Raw genomic sequence first — 19803 nt, 5'->3', positions numbered from 1 at the left:
GCACAACTATTTGTTGTAATTTTATTAGCATGACAGATGAAGACTGAAATATGGTAATATTGTGTAACATTCACAAATATCTAGTCCTGTTGAAAAATAAAAACATCTACATTGACTCAAAAAGATGGAGTGCATATTTGACACAACAGTAAAGTGATAATTATTTTCACAAAAAGTATCCAAAAAGTAAAAAAGTATCTTCAGTGGATTGTCAAAAAAATAAAAGCTTAGCCAGAACAATGCATTTGGTCATGAAGCCACAATGTAACTCAAAATTCCAAATTACAGCTGTTACACAACTGAAACCTTTTCACAGTATTGGCAAAATTACTTAGATTACAATGGCTGCAATGAAATAGTCAAATCAACTTGAGGGCAGACAAAAAGAAACATTACAGTAACAGTCCTTCACAAGTCGTTTTCATTTGACTAATTAAAACGAACATTATGATATGTCTGGGAGGGGGAAAGGACAAGGAAACATTTTTCCAATCCAAACATCATTTGAGCGATGATATTCTTTATAATTTGCTCAGTGCTTTTTTGCAATCTGTCCACTTACATGATAGCTGGGAGTATTCCCATCTTGATTTCCCATTTCCATGATCTCATGTTGAATAGTGCAAGTCTCCAAATCAGTGATGATGGCATCCACACACATATACATATATATATAAAAATGACCAAGATCTGCCGTTTCCCTGTCCTTGTACAAAGGGCTACTCTCCACCTCGGTTAAGATTACAACGTAAATAGTGATACTAAACAACAAGCAGAAAGTTAGTCTTTTACCTTTACGATGACTAACCACAATACAACAAAAAGTCAATATAAATCAGAGATTGTGATTCAGTCTTGGAATGAGCTCAACAAACAGATCATAAACATGGAGGTCATGTTGAATGACAATAGTGTAACAGTACATATACCCATTTTCACAATTATAGATGATTAAAGGAAAGATAAATGACTAAATACATTGAACAGCATTGTCTAAACGGGAGTGATATCTTTCTCTGACAAGTGTATGATATACAGAGTTATCTTTAACAAAGATTACATCGTGGACAGAACCTGAAGAGCTGTCTTACATGGCTTAAAATGTACTTATATTACTATATAAAACTGCAACAAGTGTCTGTCAATGTTATAATCAAGTCACACTAATCAATTGAAACATGAAATTAAGAAATCAACAGAATGAACAAAATTACTTCTTAAAAACAGATCACAGCTCATATTTGTTTTAAATACCTATTCCTGTATAATAAAAATGATAAGGATCAATGACTAGCATTTGGCTATGAGTTACACCATTTTACTTCTTGGACTCAAAAACCCTTCAATATTTCACATACTGAACTTTCACCAGGACAAAGACTTCTCAATAAATTACACTACATCATTAGAATCCCACAAAGTACTTAATCTCTCCCTCAAACTTACTTCAAGTCAATTCAGTACTTCAACTTACTTCACGCTAATTCAGAAAGATGCATCATAGCCAAAGAAACAAAAGGACTGCCAATCAGGTTTCTGGGATGAGTATAAAAAGCCATTCATGTTGCTATAAATGAAAGTGTGTTTGGAATAATGTACTAAACAATGTTTACAACATAAAACTAAATGAAAACACATGATTTCTTAAAGAGTGGGAAGAATTCCCAGTTAGCCAGAATTTTGACTAAGTAGAAACGTAAATAAATTATTTGAGGATAATAAGCAGTGAGCACCTTGTTTCATGTAGCACTTGATACAACTTGTCACCTGATTGTGAAAACCCATAACTCATCATAAAGGACACAAATTAAATCAGTTAAATTAAAAGTTATATACATTAGAGTACAGTAACTTCCATAATCTATAAAATAGTCACATGAGAGCAAGAAGAGATAATTACTGAGTAATAATGAAGTATATAATAGGCACGGTGAGTTACAACTTTGAAAGAAAATCATAGAGGTTGCTCTTTTTGACAGCTGTTCACTGACATGATATGGTAAGGTAGAGACTAGAGAGGTTTATGAGTAAAATCAAAAAGGCTCAGTTCATGCTAAATGATAACAATGTCATGCGATCTACTTATTGTATAAAGCTTCATGATTCAAAAAGTAGTGAACTCAAAAGATAAATAGAGTATATAAAGGAGCAGCGGTACATGCAGATATTCTGGTCCTGTAGAAATTAAGGCACCAGAGGTTTAAAAAAATCCACTTGTTCATATTTAATAAATAAATAATAATTTCAAGGGTATTGAAGGCAGTCTATGAGAGTGCATAAAACAGAGAGTAGAAGGGAAAGATTGTTTTCAGGCCTGAGCATCAGTCATCCTCTGCAGTAGTGGGATCTGTTGAATAGGGAACAAAAAAAATCAATTTAGGGTAGAAAGAGATATTGTATGCTAACGTTTCATTTCACTATTTCTGAAAAACTGCATGGAGGTTAGAACAATCCAGCAGCACCAATAGGATTCTGTAGGACATATTGGCCAATTCATAGAATTAGAATTATTAGAACAGACATTACCACTCTATACAAGTCAACGTTCTATGATAGGTGTAATTATATTTCTATGGACTCACTAATCTGTTTGACCTACCATTTTCACCATGCATGTCTAGTGAACAATACTATACTGACGCTAAGTGAAGTTCCACTTCCTGTCCAACCCCTAATTACCTTTGATAGGTCAATTCCTGTGAGGGCGTTGACAGACACAGGAAGTTCAGCCAGGAGGCGGTTCACTTCCCCCGTCACATGGTTTCCCTCCCCGCTCAGGATTACTATCTCATTGGTCCTGGCCAGCGGCGCCGCCACCTTGGCTGCAATCTAGGAAGATTCGGGAACATTGAGATGTTTTTATTGTGCTCACATCACAAGAGACATTTATGGTATATAATGGCATATTACATCAACAAATCATCTGACTTCTGAGTCACTTTAAGATGGTGTAATCTGACACTTATACATGCAGGCTACCACCTCTTAACACTGGCTGACAAAGATACTGTAGATAACTACTGGCTGATGACTGATACTACTGTACTTTGTCCAGTCAGAAATAAAAAGTCAAACACCGACATTATTACGGTTACTAGATTATAACTGTTTATTACTGCTTTATTAGTATCAATGTTACTAGGTTTATCTGGGGGCATGTTAATGAGTGTGTCTACTGTACATCTACACATTACTACCTCAATATAAATACATCTGTATGAAGGTCTCGTCAAGGCAGTAGTGATTTAATTTGATCAAATCTAAACCATTCGAATGCACGCATGAATACACTGCATTTAAAACAATCAATTAATTCCATAGTCTGTTACCTTGGGCAGGGCCTCCAGGACAAGAGCAGTCTTGGCTGCCTCTCCATACTGCAGGTAGGCCTCAGCCTTCAGTCTCATCTTCTCAGCCTCAGCCTTCCCTATAGCCTCAATGGAGCCAGCCTCTGCCTCGCCTATTCTCCGGATCTTCTCTGCCTCTGCCTGGGCCGTCAGAACCTTCTTCATCCTGAAAGACACAACACACTTGTATCAGAACAACTGGGAAACTAGATTGTTTTCCAAAAGAGACAAAAAAGTATCCGCTAGTTTCCAAAATAAACAATTTAATTAATATGCTATTATTGTGCAATTACCATTTTAACTGCTCACTTGTTAAAAAACAAGCTTTTTTTCACAGTTAAATGAAGTGCTACCAATCTACATGTGTAGAAAATGTTTTTGTGATAGAAGACAATGCACATAAAGTTGAGTGGAATCACTAGTGAACGACGGTTTGTATGTTACAGCTAAGTAAGCGTACAACGGTACTGTGGATATGCTCTGTTATGATATAAAAGCTGTTCCCACTTCTGTCCCTCAGCCAGCTGTTGCATCTTGTATGCCTCTGCCTCTGCAGGCCTCTTCACCATGGCGATGAGCTCCTTCTCTGTGCGGAAAATCTCCTTCTCCTCAATGGTGATCTGCTTCTTCCTCTGAACCACCTCAATCTCCATCTCCTCCAGCCTGATCTTCTGCTGTTCTTTAGCTGCCTGCAGCTCATAGGCCAGCTGGGCTTCCGCTTTCTGGAGACACAGGGACAGAGAGAGACATGACCAAGACGTCCATATTGAAGCACACAGACAGAGACAGGATCATGACATGGCCGTCTATGTTGATAGAGGAGTTTTTAATGTTGAGGTCGGCTGGAGGGAGCGTTTGGCTGCTTAGGGCTATATTTAATGTTAATTCTGGGCTCTCTGATCACGTAAAATGTTGCATTTACTAAATTACTAATGCCTAAAGTGGAGTATGGAGTTCATGCAGACCTTGGTGTTGACTTCTTGGTTGAAAGCAGCCTTCTGCAGTTCAAGTTCTCGTTTGGAGTCTGCCATCTTTGTGTCGGCCAGGAACTTGACATCCATCATCTCCTTCTTGCACTCTGCTTCCTGGTGAGAGAGAGAAAGAGAATGAGAGAGAGAGAAAGAGACAATGAGAGAGAGAAAGAGACAATGAGAGAGAGAGAGACAAAGAGAGAGAGAGAAAGAGACAATGAGAGAGAGAAAGAGAGAGAGAGAGACAATATGAGAGAGAGAGAGAGAGAGATTTGAATGTACATGAGAGAGAGAGAGGGCAAAAGGATGAGGAGAGAGAAACGGAGTGGAAGCGTATGAGGAGAGGAAAAGGGGAAATTAATAAAATGAGCTTACAAACCTTTCAAAAGAAATGTATGTACATTAATACAGACAAACATAACCCTAGAAATAATTGCCCCTCTGGAATTATTACATTTATTGAATTGAATCTTACTCTTATCCCAGCATCCCTTTCTGCCTCTGCCACACCAATGTCTGCATCCCTCTGAACTGCTGCTGTCTGAGTCTTCCCCAGTGAGCTCAGGTAGTCCACTTTATCATAGACATCCTACAACACACACACACACACAGTAGCTCAGATTACCATACACTACCAGAGATACTTGAGGGAACAAAAATGTAAATAAAATGTCCAACATCAACATGTAATAACATCTAATTGACTGTCGCACTTGCAGTAAAGAGCTTGTCATGACGTGGCCCTTTCTGGGTGTAGATTATGGTTTCTACCCTCTCTCACAGTCTCTCCTAACCCATTTTTATCACCTCCGGTCGTAAATACTGGGTAAAAACTACCATACAGTATTGAGGGAGAGGGTCTCCCAGAACAGAGACTTGGCCAAACTCCTAATCCCCAAAATGAGAGAATTAAACCATATTGCTACTTTTGAGAATATTCTGTGGACACTTAAAAGGACAGTTATGACGAGTGTGTTTCATTTGATGATCTCATGAAGAACAGGAAACACACATAACGGTATCTCTTAAAGTGTACATTTCCCAGCTGCCAGGTTAACATCTAAAGATGAACTAGTCAGTAGCCACACCCCCATGAGCCTAGACATCACATTACGCGCCATGGACCGCCCTTTTCTACTGTTCCGTATAAAACCAACTCCTGATGAAATTCACATCAGACTAAGCAAACCCCAGCGTGAGCTAAGGTTGCGTGAGCTAAGGTTGCAAATGGCTGAAGGAGTTAAGGTTGCGTGAGCGAAGGTTGCAAATGGCTGAATCTCTAAGACCAAAACATGTCTTAGAGATGTGAAGTGGTTTAAACTACAACTCTACCAAAGGACAGGACTATACCACATGGAGCATTGGCTACATTGGCTACATGGCTGGGAATGGTTAAACTCTGAGACTATCGATCCCTACAGAATAAGAGCAAATCTTAGATGTATAATTACTAGTCCGCAGCTAAAAATGATGTAAACCTAGAACAAGAATACCAACAACCGCCGAAACATCTATTCTATGAGAACATTCCCGAATGGTACTCTTTAGTATCCATTCTAACAAACACAAAATACTTTAATCTTCAGGGAAACGCAACCAGAGACTCTGATGAACTCTCCAGCAGACGGACCGGATTCCAACAGAGAAGACAACAACGACATACGGGCGTAAATATATTCTTGCAATTATTCTCGAATGAGCAGCCGTTCATGTGCAAGGATTAGCATTTCAATTAATATAAATATATACTGTGTAATTCATCTATTTTGTCTTTCCTGCTCTCAGTCTCACCCTTCCCTTTTGTCTACCAAACTGTCATATCGGCTTTACCCACTAGGGACTTTCCTATCATTGTTAGTAAACAATATCAATTGTTTGTTATGTATTTCTGTGATTCGATTAGTTAGTAAATAATTAATGCCAATTTGTATATCGCTGATTCATAATTTATGCTAGTGTTCGTGACGATAACCAAGAATTTTACGACGTTCAGATGAGACTGATATAATGTAAAGAATAATTAATGATTGATTGCTATTGATATAAAAGATCTTCAGATCTTTAAGAGTGGATTCGGGAGATAGCCGCTCTATATAAACTAATGCTTCAGTGGTGCTCCAACTTCCTAGTTAATTAAGTTTACATGATTAGTTTAATCACGTAATAATAATTATACATAGGGAATTGATTTGAAAATAGCATGTAATCTCTTTAACCATACTAGAGACACGACAAGCTGATAATAAAAAGTGGATCTCATTGACGGGGACTGTGACAGTCTAGGCTAACTCACAGCTATTAGAACTACTAATAATCCATTACTCAATCCTAATCAACAACGGTGAAGACTAGTTAAGTGGAGTCGCCTCCTAATCAACAGGTTTACATCATCCATTAAATGCCATAGGATAAAACACACCAATAAAACAAAAACATTAAAATAAAAACGTGTGTTTAACTGCATTTACCATCCACACTTCATGGCACCACCAATTGACTCACCTTGATAGTGAAGCTGAGGATCTCAATGCCCATCCTGCCAACGTCAGGTGCTGCCACCTCCCTCACCAGCTGGGCAAACTTGTCCCTATCCTGGTAGATTTGCTCCACCGTCAGTGTACCTGGGGAGAGGGAAGAGCAGAAGAGCCTGTCAGTCTCTACCACACTTGATATAGACCTACTTCACTTAATTAAGGCTATCCCACATGGTAGTCAAATAATCCCCAAAATTCATGGGTATTTACAAAGACAAAATGCATTGATAAAAACACATTGATCTCTAAAGCCATCATCATCATAAAGTAAAACATGAAAATCTCATAATACAGAACATATAACGTTTACTTTTCAATAGTGCAGTCTATATTCTCAGATTTCAGTTTTGTGGATTTAGAAGTTTCCCTTTCACACATTCAGGCTCTCATTACATTGACTGTCATTTCTACTTTTTTCTAAATTATTTTAATTTAGACAGGCTATATTTAGTACAAAGCTTGAACAAACTGTTTGAAAAGCTACCCATCTGCAATTCTTTGTTGTTGAAAAACTACCCATCAGCAAAACCCATGTGTATGTGTGACGCTGAGGTTTAGCCACTGATTTACATCAGCTAACAGAGAACAAAGCTGACAACAACCAACTGAAATCAACAGAAGACCATAATATTAAAAAATATATATTTTCCTTTGGAGAGATTCTCCTCACCTAGAATTGAGCGTAAATGTCCCTCCAAGGTTTGCAAAACCACTCCTTTGATTTCAGGGACGGATTTGCCCAAAAACTGCTCGCAAGCAATTGCCAAAAGATCATGATCTGTCATCACTTTGATCTGGAGAAGAGATGAAGGAGAGATTCGGAAAGACAGACTGTGGCCTGGTTGCATACGCAAATATGAATCACTGTGATTTAAAAACTTGATCTACGGCTGTAAGTTAGTTAACACAAAGAGCTCGCTACAGCTGCAGTTTGTAATTAAAAGATATTAAAATCAATAACAATTAAAATTATAAATAGGTAAGACATCTTCCAATTCAATGGTGTCGGTTTCATACAACTGACGAAATATATATTTTTTTACCTGTGCCACCCCAGTGACAGTGATGGCGACCCCCTCTGCAGTCTCAACATCCTCACACTTGGGTTGGAGTGTCATAATCTCCAGTGTAATCCTATATCAGGGAAAAAAAGTATTTTAGTTAATGCAGACCTTAAAGGGGCAACCTGCAGTTGAAACAATAACGACATGTTCTCTCCCCACTGTTTCGGGAAAAAGCTAAGGGATGTGGCTGTAGAAATGCAACCACTCAAATACATAGACAGAGCTATGGATACAAGGAGTGACCATCCATGATTTCAAAATGATAGTTTTAACCATCTTGTGAGGCTATAGTATACAGTGTTTGTTTACATTTGCTTTGTTTACAAACATAGTAAAACAAGCTTATATTTTGCGTTCTGATGGAGTACGACAGTTGAACTAAACTCATGCAGCCTTTATAAGTTAAATAATTCAAGAATCAATGGTTACATATCATTAACCAAAAATGGATACAGCAACTGCAGATTGTCCCTTTAACAGTACAATAACAGAGGGAGAGGAGAAAAACACTCTGCATCAGTATTATGTGACAATGTCACTGACAACACATCAGGAGCAGGAGTAATGGAATAATTTGGAGGCTCAGCTGAAATATTGTTATCTTATTTCATCATTGAATAAATATCATTGGGAAGTCACATGAGGAGTTTCACAATGGCAACATTTCAGTGATGGAATATTTCTGTAGTGGAATGTTTATTGTTCCTGGAGATTTACTACTTCTATTGCCACCACTTCCTTGACACGCCCCAAACGACTAGTTACTGGCTATTGAGCAAAAATACCCTGAAGAAACCCTAAACAAAACATTGCATGCTTTCATGCAAACCCAGGGGAGAATGCCTTACAGTCAGTTAATAAACAGAGGACAGCACTTAACCTACTGTGAAAAAGGGTAAGAATGGGGCCAAGTGACACACGGGAAAAAAGGCAGAATAGTGAATGTGTACTGTAGTTTAAGGTGGGGCCAAGTGTCCTTTGCCATGTTTCCATTTGAAACATCCAGAATTCATTAACACAATGTAGGTCAGTCAGGAAAGTGGCAAAGAATAAAATAATAGTCTTCCACGCACACACCTCCTGGCTGATTCTTAGTCCGCAGATGATTGGTGCGTTTACTGAATTATAGGCTATCATTGTGGAAATCTACGATAGCTGAAAAACCTGTTGGAGCTGTGTCCATAAATGATTGTGGGTTTCTAAACCTCAGGCAGCCCTTTTATCCAATTTAGTATTTGTATGGAAACATTTGGTCTTATTTATCCATTGAATAAATAAAACAAGCCTCCTCCAGACCATTTGCAAAACAACCCATGATTGCTGATAGACTGATGAAGACAATTCTATAGCATAACATGGCATCGTCACCGACGGTCTCACCTTTGAATGTCAGTGATGAGCCACCAGGCCCAGGCCCAGCCCCCCACCATGTAGGTCTTCTCATCTGAGCCACAACAGGCACCTGAGAAATGAAACAGACAAGGCGTGAGTCAGTGGCACAAGATTTCCATCAGGGAAATGACTATCATTCATCAGCACTCATTACAGATGCTCAGTTGACACCCTTTTTAGTTGTTACCACAACAATTCCTTTGTCTTGGTGCCATGCAATAGCTAGGTTACTACAGGGCCAAATGTAAAACATGTAGGTATAAGCTACTTATAGACTTCTATAAGGGTAGGCTACATGATTACATAGCCTTGTGTATAATTTCCCTGCAAGCTTAGAAATCCATTGGCCTTGCACTTGGTAGCTAAGTGAGGATCATATTACAGTGTACATAGCTAAGGATGTAGTAACTCAAACAATCAAAACATGGAGGTGTTGGTATGACTTAGCTCATTCAAAACTATAGTTTTGACCTGAAATATTTTTGTCCCTCATAGGATTACACCGGAGATTATGATGCTCCAAACCAAGGGGATGTTGAGACAGATTGTATTTGTCGCATGCTCTGAATAAAACAGGTGTAGACCTTATCGTGAAATGCTTACTTACAAGCCCTCAACCAGCAATGCAGTTCAAGAAATATCCTGCTAAGCATTCAAAATGTACTTTTGGTTGTCAGGGAAAATGTATGGAGTAAAAAGTACAATATTTTCTTTAGGAATGTAGTGAAGTAAAAGTTGTCAAAAATATAAATAGTAATGTACAGATACCCCCCAAAACGACTTAAGTAGTACTTTAATGTATTTTTCCCTCAGTACTTTACACCACTGCTATCTTCACAGGTAGACTGGCCCTGGCAGCTAAATTAATCAAATAATCAATCTATCGATTCACAAATGCGATCCAGTTCTAGAAACAAATACCTTTACTTTCATATCACATCTACATTTCACAAATGCAAAATACACACTTAATGTACACTGTTTTAACCGGCTTTATCATAGTTGCAGCCGACAATATTTTTCAATGACAATATGTTTCTGGCGACCTTCTTCGGTTCCACACAGGTGTTCGGAGCACGCGAGTGAGTTAATTAGTACAGGTTGTCTCTCTGTCTTCCGCAAACAGTAAACACGTGTTTTAACAATATGACTGTGTGGGAACAATAACCCTATAAAAAAGGTGTATCAACTCAACATTTTCTTTTTTGAAAATAGTTTCTTTGATATGAAAGATCAAGTCCTTATGCTTCTAAAATCCTACCACAATCAAAGTGTGTTAATGTTCAGACAGAGTTGCTTTCAACAAAACTCCCCACAGAAGACACCTTCCTCCAATGACTCTTATGTGTAATGTAATAGAACTGAGAGACATGATCAAGGACTAGTAACAACCTAGCGAACTACGTTAGTGAAGCGATATGACTTGTTATGTTGTTTACCATAATTGAGAATTTCAATAAGCATTTTTCTACGGCTGCCCATGCTTTCCACCTGGCTACTCCTACCCCGGTCAACAGCACTGCACCCCCCACAGCAACTCGCCCAAGCCTTCCCCATTTCTCCTTCTCCCAAATCCGTTCAGCTGATGTTCTGAAAGAGCTGCAAAATCTGGACCCCTACAAATCAGCCGGGCTAGACAATCTGGACCCTGTCTTTCTAAAATGATCTGCCGAAATTGTTGCCACCCCTATTACTAGCCTGTTCAACCTCTCTTTCGTGTCGTCTGAGATTCCCAAAGATTGGAAAGCAGCTGCGGTCATCCCCCTCTTCAAAGGGGGGGATACTCTTGACCCAAACTGCTACAGACCTATATCTATCCTACCATGCCTTTCTAAGGTCTTCGAAAGCCAAGTCAACAAACAGATTACCGACCATTTCGAATCTTACCATATCTTCTCTGCTATGCAATCTGGTTTCAGAGCTGGTCATGGGTGCACCTCAGCCATGCTCAAGGTCCTAAACGATATCTTAACCGCCATCGATAAGAAACATTACTGTGCAGCCGTATTCATTGATCTGGCCAAGGCTTTTGACTCTGTCAATCACCACATCCTCATCGGCAGACTCGACAGCCTTGGTTTCTCAAATGATTGCCTCGCCTGGTTCACCAACTACTTCTCTGATAGAGTTCAGTGTGTCAAATCGGAGGGTCTGCTGTCCGGACCTCTGGCAGTCTCTATGGGGGTGCCACAGGGTTCAATTCTTGGACCGACTCTCTTCTCTGTATACACCAATGAGGTCGCTCTTGCTGCTGGTGAGTCTCTGATCCACCTCTACGCAGACGACACCATTCTGTATACTTCTGGCCCTTCTTTGGACACTGTGTTAACAACCCTCCAGGCAAGCTTCAATGCCATACAACTCTCCTTCCGTGGCCTCCAATTGCTCTTAAATACAAGTAAAACTAAATGCATGCTCTTCAACCGATCGCTACCTGCACCTACCCGCCTGTCCAACATCACTACTCTGGACGACTCTGACTTAGAGTGGACAACTACAAATACTTAGGTGTCTGGTGAGACTGTAAACTCTCCTTCCAGACCCATATCAAACATCTCCAATCCAAAGTTAAATCTAGAATTGGCTTCCTATTTCGCAACAAAGCATCCTTCACTCATGCTGCCAAACATACCCTTGTAAAACTGTCCATCCTACCAATCCTCGACTTTGGCGATGTCATTTACAAAATAGCCTCCAATACCCTACTCAACAAATTGGATGCAGTCTATCACAGTGCAATCCGTTTTGTCACCAAAGCCCCATATACTACCCACCATTGCAACCTGTACGCTCTCGTTGGCTGGCCCTGGCTTCATACTCGTCGCAAAACCCACTGGCTCCATGTCATCTACAAGACCCTGCTAGGTAAAGTCCCCCCTTATCTCAGCTCGCTGGTCACCATAGCATCTCCCACCTGTAGCACGCGCTCCAGCAGGTATATTTCTCTAGTCACCCCCAAAACCAATTCTTTCTTTGGCCGCCTCTCCTTCCAGTTCTCTGCTGCCAATGACTGGAACGAACTACAAAAAGCACTGAAACTGGAAACACTTATCTCCCTCACTAGCTTTAAGCACCAACTGCAGAGCAGCTCACAGATTACTGCACCTGTACATAGCCCACCTATAATTTAGCCCAAACAACTACCTCTTTCCCTACTGTATTTAAGTTATTAATTTTGCTCCTTTGCACCCCATTATTTTTATTTCTACTTTGCACATTCTTCCATTGCAAATCTACCATTCCAGTGTTTTACTTGCTATATTGTATTTACTTTGCCACCATGGCCTTTTTTGCCTTTACCTCCCTTATCTCACCTCATTTGCTCACATCGTATATAGACTTGTTTATACTGTATTATTGACTGCATGTTTGTTTTACTCCATTTATAACTCTGTGTCGTTGTATGTGTCGAACTGCTTTGCTTTATCTTGGCCATGTCACAATTGTAAATGAGAACTTGTTCTCAACTTGCCTACCTGGTTAAATAAAGGTGAAATAAAAAAATAAAAAATATCCGTCGAGCAAAATCAATGCAATGACCGTTTCATTAACTAGTTAACGTAAACTCACCCCATTCTGTACAAATGTGCGCAACCGCAACATTCAAAGGAGGCTACAAAGAAAAGGAATGGGACTGTAGCGACTGTGTTGACATCAAAATCTGGGGTGTGAACTGTTTCTATTCAAGCGTTGATCGACATGGTAATGTAACGGACCATCCGTTACATCGTGACGTGTCATGTCGTATCGTACAGCACGCATAAAGCAACTATTTCTGTCTTACAATCTCTCTCCACCAGGTGTAGCACTTCTTAGAAACAAGAAATGGACAGTGGCGGGGGTAAGGGGGATACCTCGTCATTTTTTGCTTCATCATTGCATGCGATCATCATTCTCAAAGCCGCTGTTTACTTCTAAGATCACTTAAAAACCTGATTCGAATTCGACACAAACCTTCAAATAGGTATGTAATGACACATTATATAAACTCTTTATAGTGTTTTATTTACATTTGAGGTGAAAAGTTGGACAGATCGAGTGAAAAAAACAACTATTTTCCCACATGTAACGGATGTGAAACTTGCTATGCTTTTGTGGAGCGATGGGTAACGATGCTTCGTGGGTTGACTGTTGTTGATGTGTGTAGAGGGACCCTGTTTCGGGCGAGGGTACGGTCTAAAGTTATACTGTTACACACACATCTCTCCTTCTGCATTAGTTTAGCTTTTAAAAAGCCATTTTTAAAAAGACCAGACGGGGTTCATTGCCTGCTTGAATTATGCAGAAACGGGCAGCGTTTAGGTAATGTAATTGATTCTGTTGGAAAGGGGATAAATTGTGCTTTACAATGGTATTGACATTACAGTTGATCTATAATTATTACGTTTTTGGGGCGCTAAAATAAGGGCAATTGTACGGACCAAGGCGATGTACGAGTTTACGTTATACAATCAATCAATCACATTTATTTATAAAGCCCTTCTTACATCAGCGGATGTCAAAGTGCTGTACAGAAACCCAGCCTAAAACTACAAACAGCAAGCAATGCAGGCGTAGAAGCACTATACATTCACTGAACCGTTGGTAAACGAATAGGTTAAAATAACCGTATATTAACAATTAAGCTTGTATGATAGAAAGCTATCTACGTTAGCTTCCTAGCTACAGTAGCATGGCAGGAAGGGGGGACACCTACCAGAGACAACCACGGCTTCATTTGGTCCAACTGTAAGGCAGCTACCCATCTTCGTCTGGTGATATAATCTCTCAAATATACGTGAAACCCTACTGTATTGTAATATATATATATATATATTGGTTGTGTGGTTAAATGTCTCTCAATTCGATTAAAAACAGTAAACATTCACAGCGTCTTTGCCACTTTCCTATTAAATCTCCTGCAAGCCCCCGCCCCAAATCAAGACGGTGACGTAGGCTAGCTAGAAGCTAACGTTTGTCAACACGACATGCCCTGCCCACTTCATTGCTCTCTCTCCCTTCGCATGCAGTGTAGTAGTAGCCACTAGGTAGTAGCAGTTTCAATTGATAAAGAAGGAAATATACTCTCTTACAGAAAGTTATTAGAAACATATAACTTCACAATACAGTATAAAGAATGTAATTCTATATGCAAAGCAATACCTTCAGGACTTACTCAATTAATTTAATATAATTTGTGTTTTGTGTTTTGGAGAACACGTCAAGATAGATGCACAGATAAGAAATGTTGCCCCCTGCCGGATAAGAAATGTAATAATCTTCATAAGATAACTTTTTTTTAAATTATTTTTATTTCACCTTTATTTAACCAGGTAGGCCAGTTGAGAACAAGTTCTCATTTACAACTGCGACCTAGCCAAGATAAAGCAGAACAGTGCGACACAAACAACACAGAGTTACACAAGGGATAAACAAACGTACAGTCAATAACGCAATAGAAAAATCTATTTACTGTGTGTACAAATGTAGTAAGATTAATGAGGTAAGGCAATAAATAGGCCATAGTGGTGAAATAATTACAATTTAGCAATTAAACACTGGAGTGATAGATGTGCAGAAGATAAGTGTGCAAGTAGAGATCCTGGGGTGCAAAGGAGCAAAAAAACAAAACAATATAGGGATGAGGTAGTTGGGTGGGCTATTTACAGATAGGCTGTGTGTGTACAGGTGCAATGATCGGTAAGCTGCTCTGACAGCTGATGCTTAGAAAAGACTCCAGCTCCAGTGATTTTTGCAATTCGTTCCAGTCATTGGCAGCAGAGAACTGAAAGGAAAGGCGGTCAACGGAGGAGTTGGCTTTGAAGATGACCAGTGAAATATACCTGCTGGAGCGTGTGCTACGGGTGGGTGCTGCTATGGTGACCAGTGAGCTGAGATAAGGCGGGGCTTTACCAAGAAAAGACTTATAGAGGACCTGTAGCCAGTGGGCTTGGCGACAAATATGAAGTGAGGGCCAGCCAACGAGAGCATACATGTCCCTATCTGTGGTGAGTTGGTACAGCCTATCCCGACTCCCTGTGATCCCTGCTTACCACCTACAGAGCGATATTCGTATATAATTATGCTAATGTCGGGAAGGGTGCTCTTCTGGGCTACAGCAGTTTGGGAACAACAATCTGCAATCTGGAGGAATTCATGGCAGAGGTGAGAAGTTTGAGTCTCCGGTATCCAGGAGAAAGGCAGCCAGCCAACTGCTTGACTTACGTCAAAACTCCCTTAGTGTGGCAGACTACGTGGTGGGCTTTCGCACGTTGGCTGCTGAGACTGACTTGAAATCCGGAGTCTCTTTTTGATACTTTTCTGCACAGATTATCTGAGGAGGTTAAGGATGAGCTAGCTGCTCAGGAACTGCCGGGGGACCTCAACTTACTTATCGCCTTAACCATGAGAATTGATGGACGCCTAAGGGAACGCAAGAGTCAGAGGAGTTATGGTCTCAGGCACACTCATGCACCCGATATGGCGCATTCACCTATGGAATCCGGAAGTTTCTGAAGTCAGCTCTTCTGAGAGGAGTCAAAGCCACCCGAGCTCTCTCGTGAATCTACAACGGGTGAGTTGGAATCTCCTGAGCCTATGTAGTTGGGAAGAACTAGGCTATCAGTTTGGGAGCGCTTACGGAGGATGAATAATAACTGTTGTCTGTACTGTGGAGGGGCAGGACATTTTATAGCTACCTGCCCTATTAGGAAACCCTTGTCTCTAGTGGGTACCAGTACTATGGTGAGTCAGACTGGGAGTTCCCTAATTCCCATCACCCGCACACCCCTTTTTGCTCTTGTGCGCTCTCTCTCTGAGAGAGACTCTGGGGCTGATGAAAATCTTATGGTTGCTTCGGTGCTTGGTATTCCCACTCAACCTCTCTCTGTGCCCATGGATGCTAGGGCACTGGACGGCCGCTCTATAGGGATAGTCACCCATAGTACTGTGCCCGCTCAATTACGGGTTTCCACAGTGAGACAATACAGTTCCTCCTCATTAACTCTCCCCATGTTCCAGTGGTTTTGGGATTTTCCTGGCTTCAAAAACACAATCCGATGATTGATTGGACCACAAGCTCCATCCTGGGTTGGAGCCCATTTCGCCATTCCCACTGCCTTCAAGCAGCACAGCCTTTCTCAAGTTGTTTTCCTCTGGATGTTAACCAGACTGTGGATGTCTCTGCTATCCCCACAGAATATCATGACCTCCTGGAAGTGTTCAGTAAGGCACGTGCTACTTCCCTTCCCCCGCACCATCCTTATGATTGTGCCATTGATATTCTCCCAGGCACTAAACCACCTCGGGTCGATTGTATTCTCTGTCCGGACCAGAGACCAAAGCTATAGAGGAGTCTCTGGTCGCTGGGGCCGTCCGTCCATCTGCATCTCCTGCCGGCACAGGGTTTTTCTTTGTGGAGAAGAAGTACAAGACCCTGCATCCGTACATTGACTACCGGGTACTTAATGACATTACTGTCAAGAATTGTTACCCCCACTACCTCTCCTCGGCGTTTGAACCGCTCCAGGGGGCCATATTTTCCAAGTTGGACCTTCGAAATGCCTACCACCTGGTTTGGATACGCGAGGGGGATGAGTGGAAGACAGCCTTCAACACAGCCAGTGGACATTATGAGTACCAGGTCATGCCCTTTGGTATCACCAATGCCCCTGCTGTTTTCCAGGCTTTGGTCAATGATGTGCTTCTGGACATGCTAAACCTGTTTGTGTACCTTGACGACATCCTGTTTTTTTCCCGATCTGCAAAGAACATGTCCTTTATGTCAGACAGGTCCTTCAGCGCCTCCTGGAGAACCAACTGTATGTGAAAGCCGAGAAGTGTGAGGTCCACCTCTCTACTATCACCTTTCTGGGATAAGTCATTGCTGAGGGCAATGTTCAGATTGATCCTGGAAAGGTGAAAGCAGTGGTTGATTGGCCTCAACCAACGTCCAGGGTGCAGTTGCAACGATTTCTTGGGTTTGCAAACTTCTACCGCTGTTTCATTCGGGATTACAGCCCCCTGGCGGTCCCCCTCTCGGCACTCACCTCTCCCAAGGCATCGTTCAAATGGTCTCCAGCTGTCGACAAAGCCTTTGTGGACCTGAAGCATCGGTTCACAACAGCACCCATCCAGACCCCTCACATCAATTTGTTGTGGAAGTTGATGCTTTGGATGTTGGAGTGGGGGCTGTCCCAGCGATCTGCCCAGGACCAGAAGCTTCATCCCTGTGCCTTCCTGTCCCATAGTCTCATTCCTGCTGAAAGGAACTACGATGATGGCAACCGAGAACTCCTGGCGGTGAAGATGGCGTTGGAAGAGAGGAGGCACTGGCTGGAAGGAGCAGAACAGCCATTCCTGGTCTGGACCGACCATAAAAACCTTGAATATCTATTTACAGCCAAGCGACCTCAACTCCAGGCAGGCCCAGATTTAACTTCACCATCTCCTGCTGCCCAGGGTCAAAGAATGTGAAGTCTCACGCCCTCTCCCGCTTATACAGTTCCTCTGCCACACCCTTGACCTCTGAAACCATTCTCCCTACCTCATGCCTTGCTGCCGCTGTGGATTGGGGTATTGAGAACCTCGTCCACGAGGCACAATGCTCCCAGCCTGGACCTGAAGGGGGCCCGGCTAACCGGCTGTTTATACCTAATCCAGTCCGGTCCTGGAATGGGCTCATTCCTCCAGGCTGACCTGTCATGCAGGGTCCCGTCGTACACTAGACTTCCTTCGACAATGTTTCTGGTGGCCCACAATGTTCCCTGACATCTCTGCCTTCGTCACCACATGCACTGTGTGTGCTCAAAACAAGACTCCACGGCAAGCCCCCACTGGCCTCCTGCAGCCACCACCGGTTCCTCGTACACAGTAAAACGTCTCTTGGGTGTTCGACCACGGTGCAGGGGTTTCCAGTACCTGGTTGACTGGGAGGATTACAGCCCGGGGGAGAGGTGCTGGGTTCCCGCAAGAGACATCCTGGATCCAGCCCTCACCACTGACTTCCACCGCCGACACCCTGGTCAACCAGGTATGTGCCTAGGTAGGACGCCAGGTGGCGTACCTAGAGGGAGGGGGGGTACTGTCTCACACCCTGATCAGTTTCACCTGTCCTTGTTATTGTCTTCACCCCCTCCAGGTGTTTTCTGTCTCTCTGTGCCAGTTTGTCTTGTATGTTTCCAAGTCAACCTGCATTTTTTCTCATTCTCCTTTTTCTAGTCCTCCCGGTTTTGACCCTTGCCTGTTTCTGGACTTTGTACCCGCCTGCCTGATGATTCTGCCTGCCTGACGATTCTGCCTGCCTTGACCACGAGCCTGTCTGCCACTCTGTACCCATGGACTTTGATCTGGTTTTGAATTTTGACTGTACAAAACCATTCTCTTGCCAACCCCTTTGGAGTAATAAACATTGTAAGACTCCAACCATCTGCCTCCGGTCTCGGCATGAAAAGAGAGTCCCCTACTGTGCATGTTGTAGAGGCCATTTCCGTCTGCTTATGTCGATGGCTTATGTGCTCATTTAATCAAGTGTTGTGAATATATTGTCTGTCTAGGGCTGTTTTAACTTCGGCATTTGTAAACTAGGGGCACTCTCACATGGGGTGTGGTCACTGGTCACGTTTGTACATATAAGTACACAGGTGACCAGGACGTGTTAGCACAGCATGAATACACCCTCTGTGCTTTTGTACAGTGAATTATTTTACATTCTCCAATAAATAGTTTACACAACTGAAGAAATACATCTGGGAAGGCAATTCTATGTGGATGTGTAATGGGGATTTTGGGTGCCTAATAGTATTAATGTATAATATCAGCTCTAGGCCTACTGAAGTTGAGCTGAGTCTACTGAGTGCCATGCCATATCATATTGTTTGTGTGCCACCCTGTGGTCAATCTATAAAAGCTCTTTATTGACATTGTTTCATAGAGTACTGTACCACATTGTTTTCATAGACAGGTGTAGGCCATTGTCATCAGCATCTAAATTCTTGCAACTAATGGATAATTCCAATGAGCTCATCTTATACTATCTGGTAGTAGTATGCTATTTCAATACCCTTTTCACACTTCTAAGCCAAGCTGACCCGAGCCAAGCTGTACCCGGAAATGCATTCACGATCGTAGACTACTATTGCCAACTGCAGTCTGCTTTGCTGGCTCTATTTTCAGGACAGTTCCAGCAACTAGCTGGTCCTGTGCTGAAAAGGAGATATCAGACCCAGCAAAGGGGTGGCAGGGTAGCCTAGTGGTTAGAGCGTTGGACTAGTAACCGGAAGGTTGTAAGTTCAAACGCCTGAGCTGACAAGGTACAAATCTGTCGTTCTGCCCCTGAACAGGCAGTTAACCCACTGTTCCTAGGCCATCATTGAAAATAAGAATTTGTTCTTAACTGACTTGCCTGGTTAAATAAAGGTAAAAAAAAAGTAGCCTACAGTTGGCAACACCAGTCTACAATAGCGTGAAATATTCTGTCTAAATTCTTGTCATTTTCCCCACCTTATCCCCCTCAATA

At 41.8% G+C, this 19803-nt stretch overlaps 1 protein-coding gene across 1 annotated transcript; it reads right to left on the bottom strand.

Moving 5' to 3' along the window:
* Positions 1–7: 7 nt before the first annotated feature.
* On the bottom strand, positions 8–14242 carry LOC135546426 (flotillin-2-like). Its single transcript, XM_064974842.1, has 11 exons — positions 14005–14242; positions 9297–9378; positions 7896–7986; positions 7523–7646; positions 6821–6939; positions 4794–4907; positions 4313–4432; positions 3855–4069; positions 3330–3513; positions 2680–2829; positions 8–2347 (listed from the first exon to the last, which is right to left on the bottom strand). Exons 1-11 carry the CDS (start codon positions 14051–14053, stop codon positions 2309–2311), a joined length of 1287 nt encoding a protein of 428 aa, XP_064830914.1. The 5' UTR covers positions 14054–14242; the 3' UTR covers positions 8–2308.
* Between the last annotated feature and the right edge of the window lie 5561 nt (positions 14243–19803).

The sequence above is a fragment of the Oncorhynchus masou genome, chromosome 9, assembly GCF_036934945.1.
Source record: "Oncorhynchus masou masou isolate Uvic2021 chromosome 9, UVic_Omas_1.1, whole genome shotgun sequence".
NCBI classification, from domain to species: Eukaryota; Metazoa; Chordata; class Actinopteri; order Salmoniformes; family Salmonidae; genus Oncorhynchus; species Oncorhynchus masou.
The sequence above is the reverse complement of the archived record's forward strand: the minus strand, read 5'-3'. Positions and strand labels throughout refer to the sequence as shown.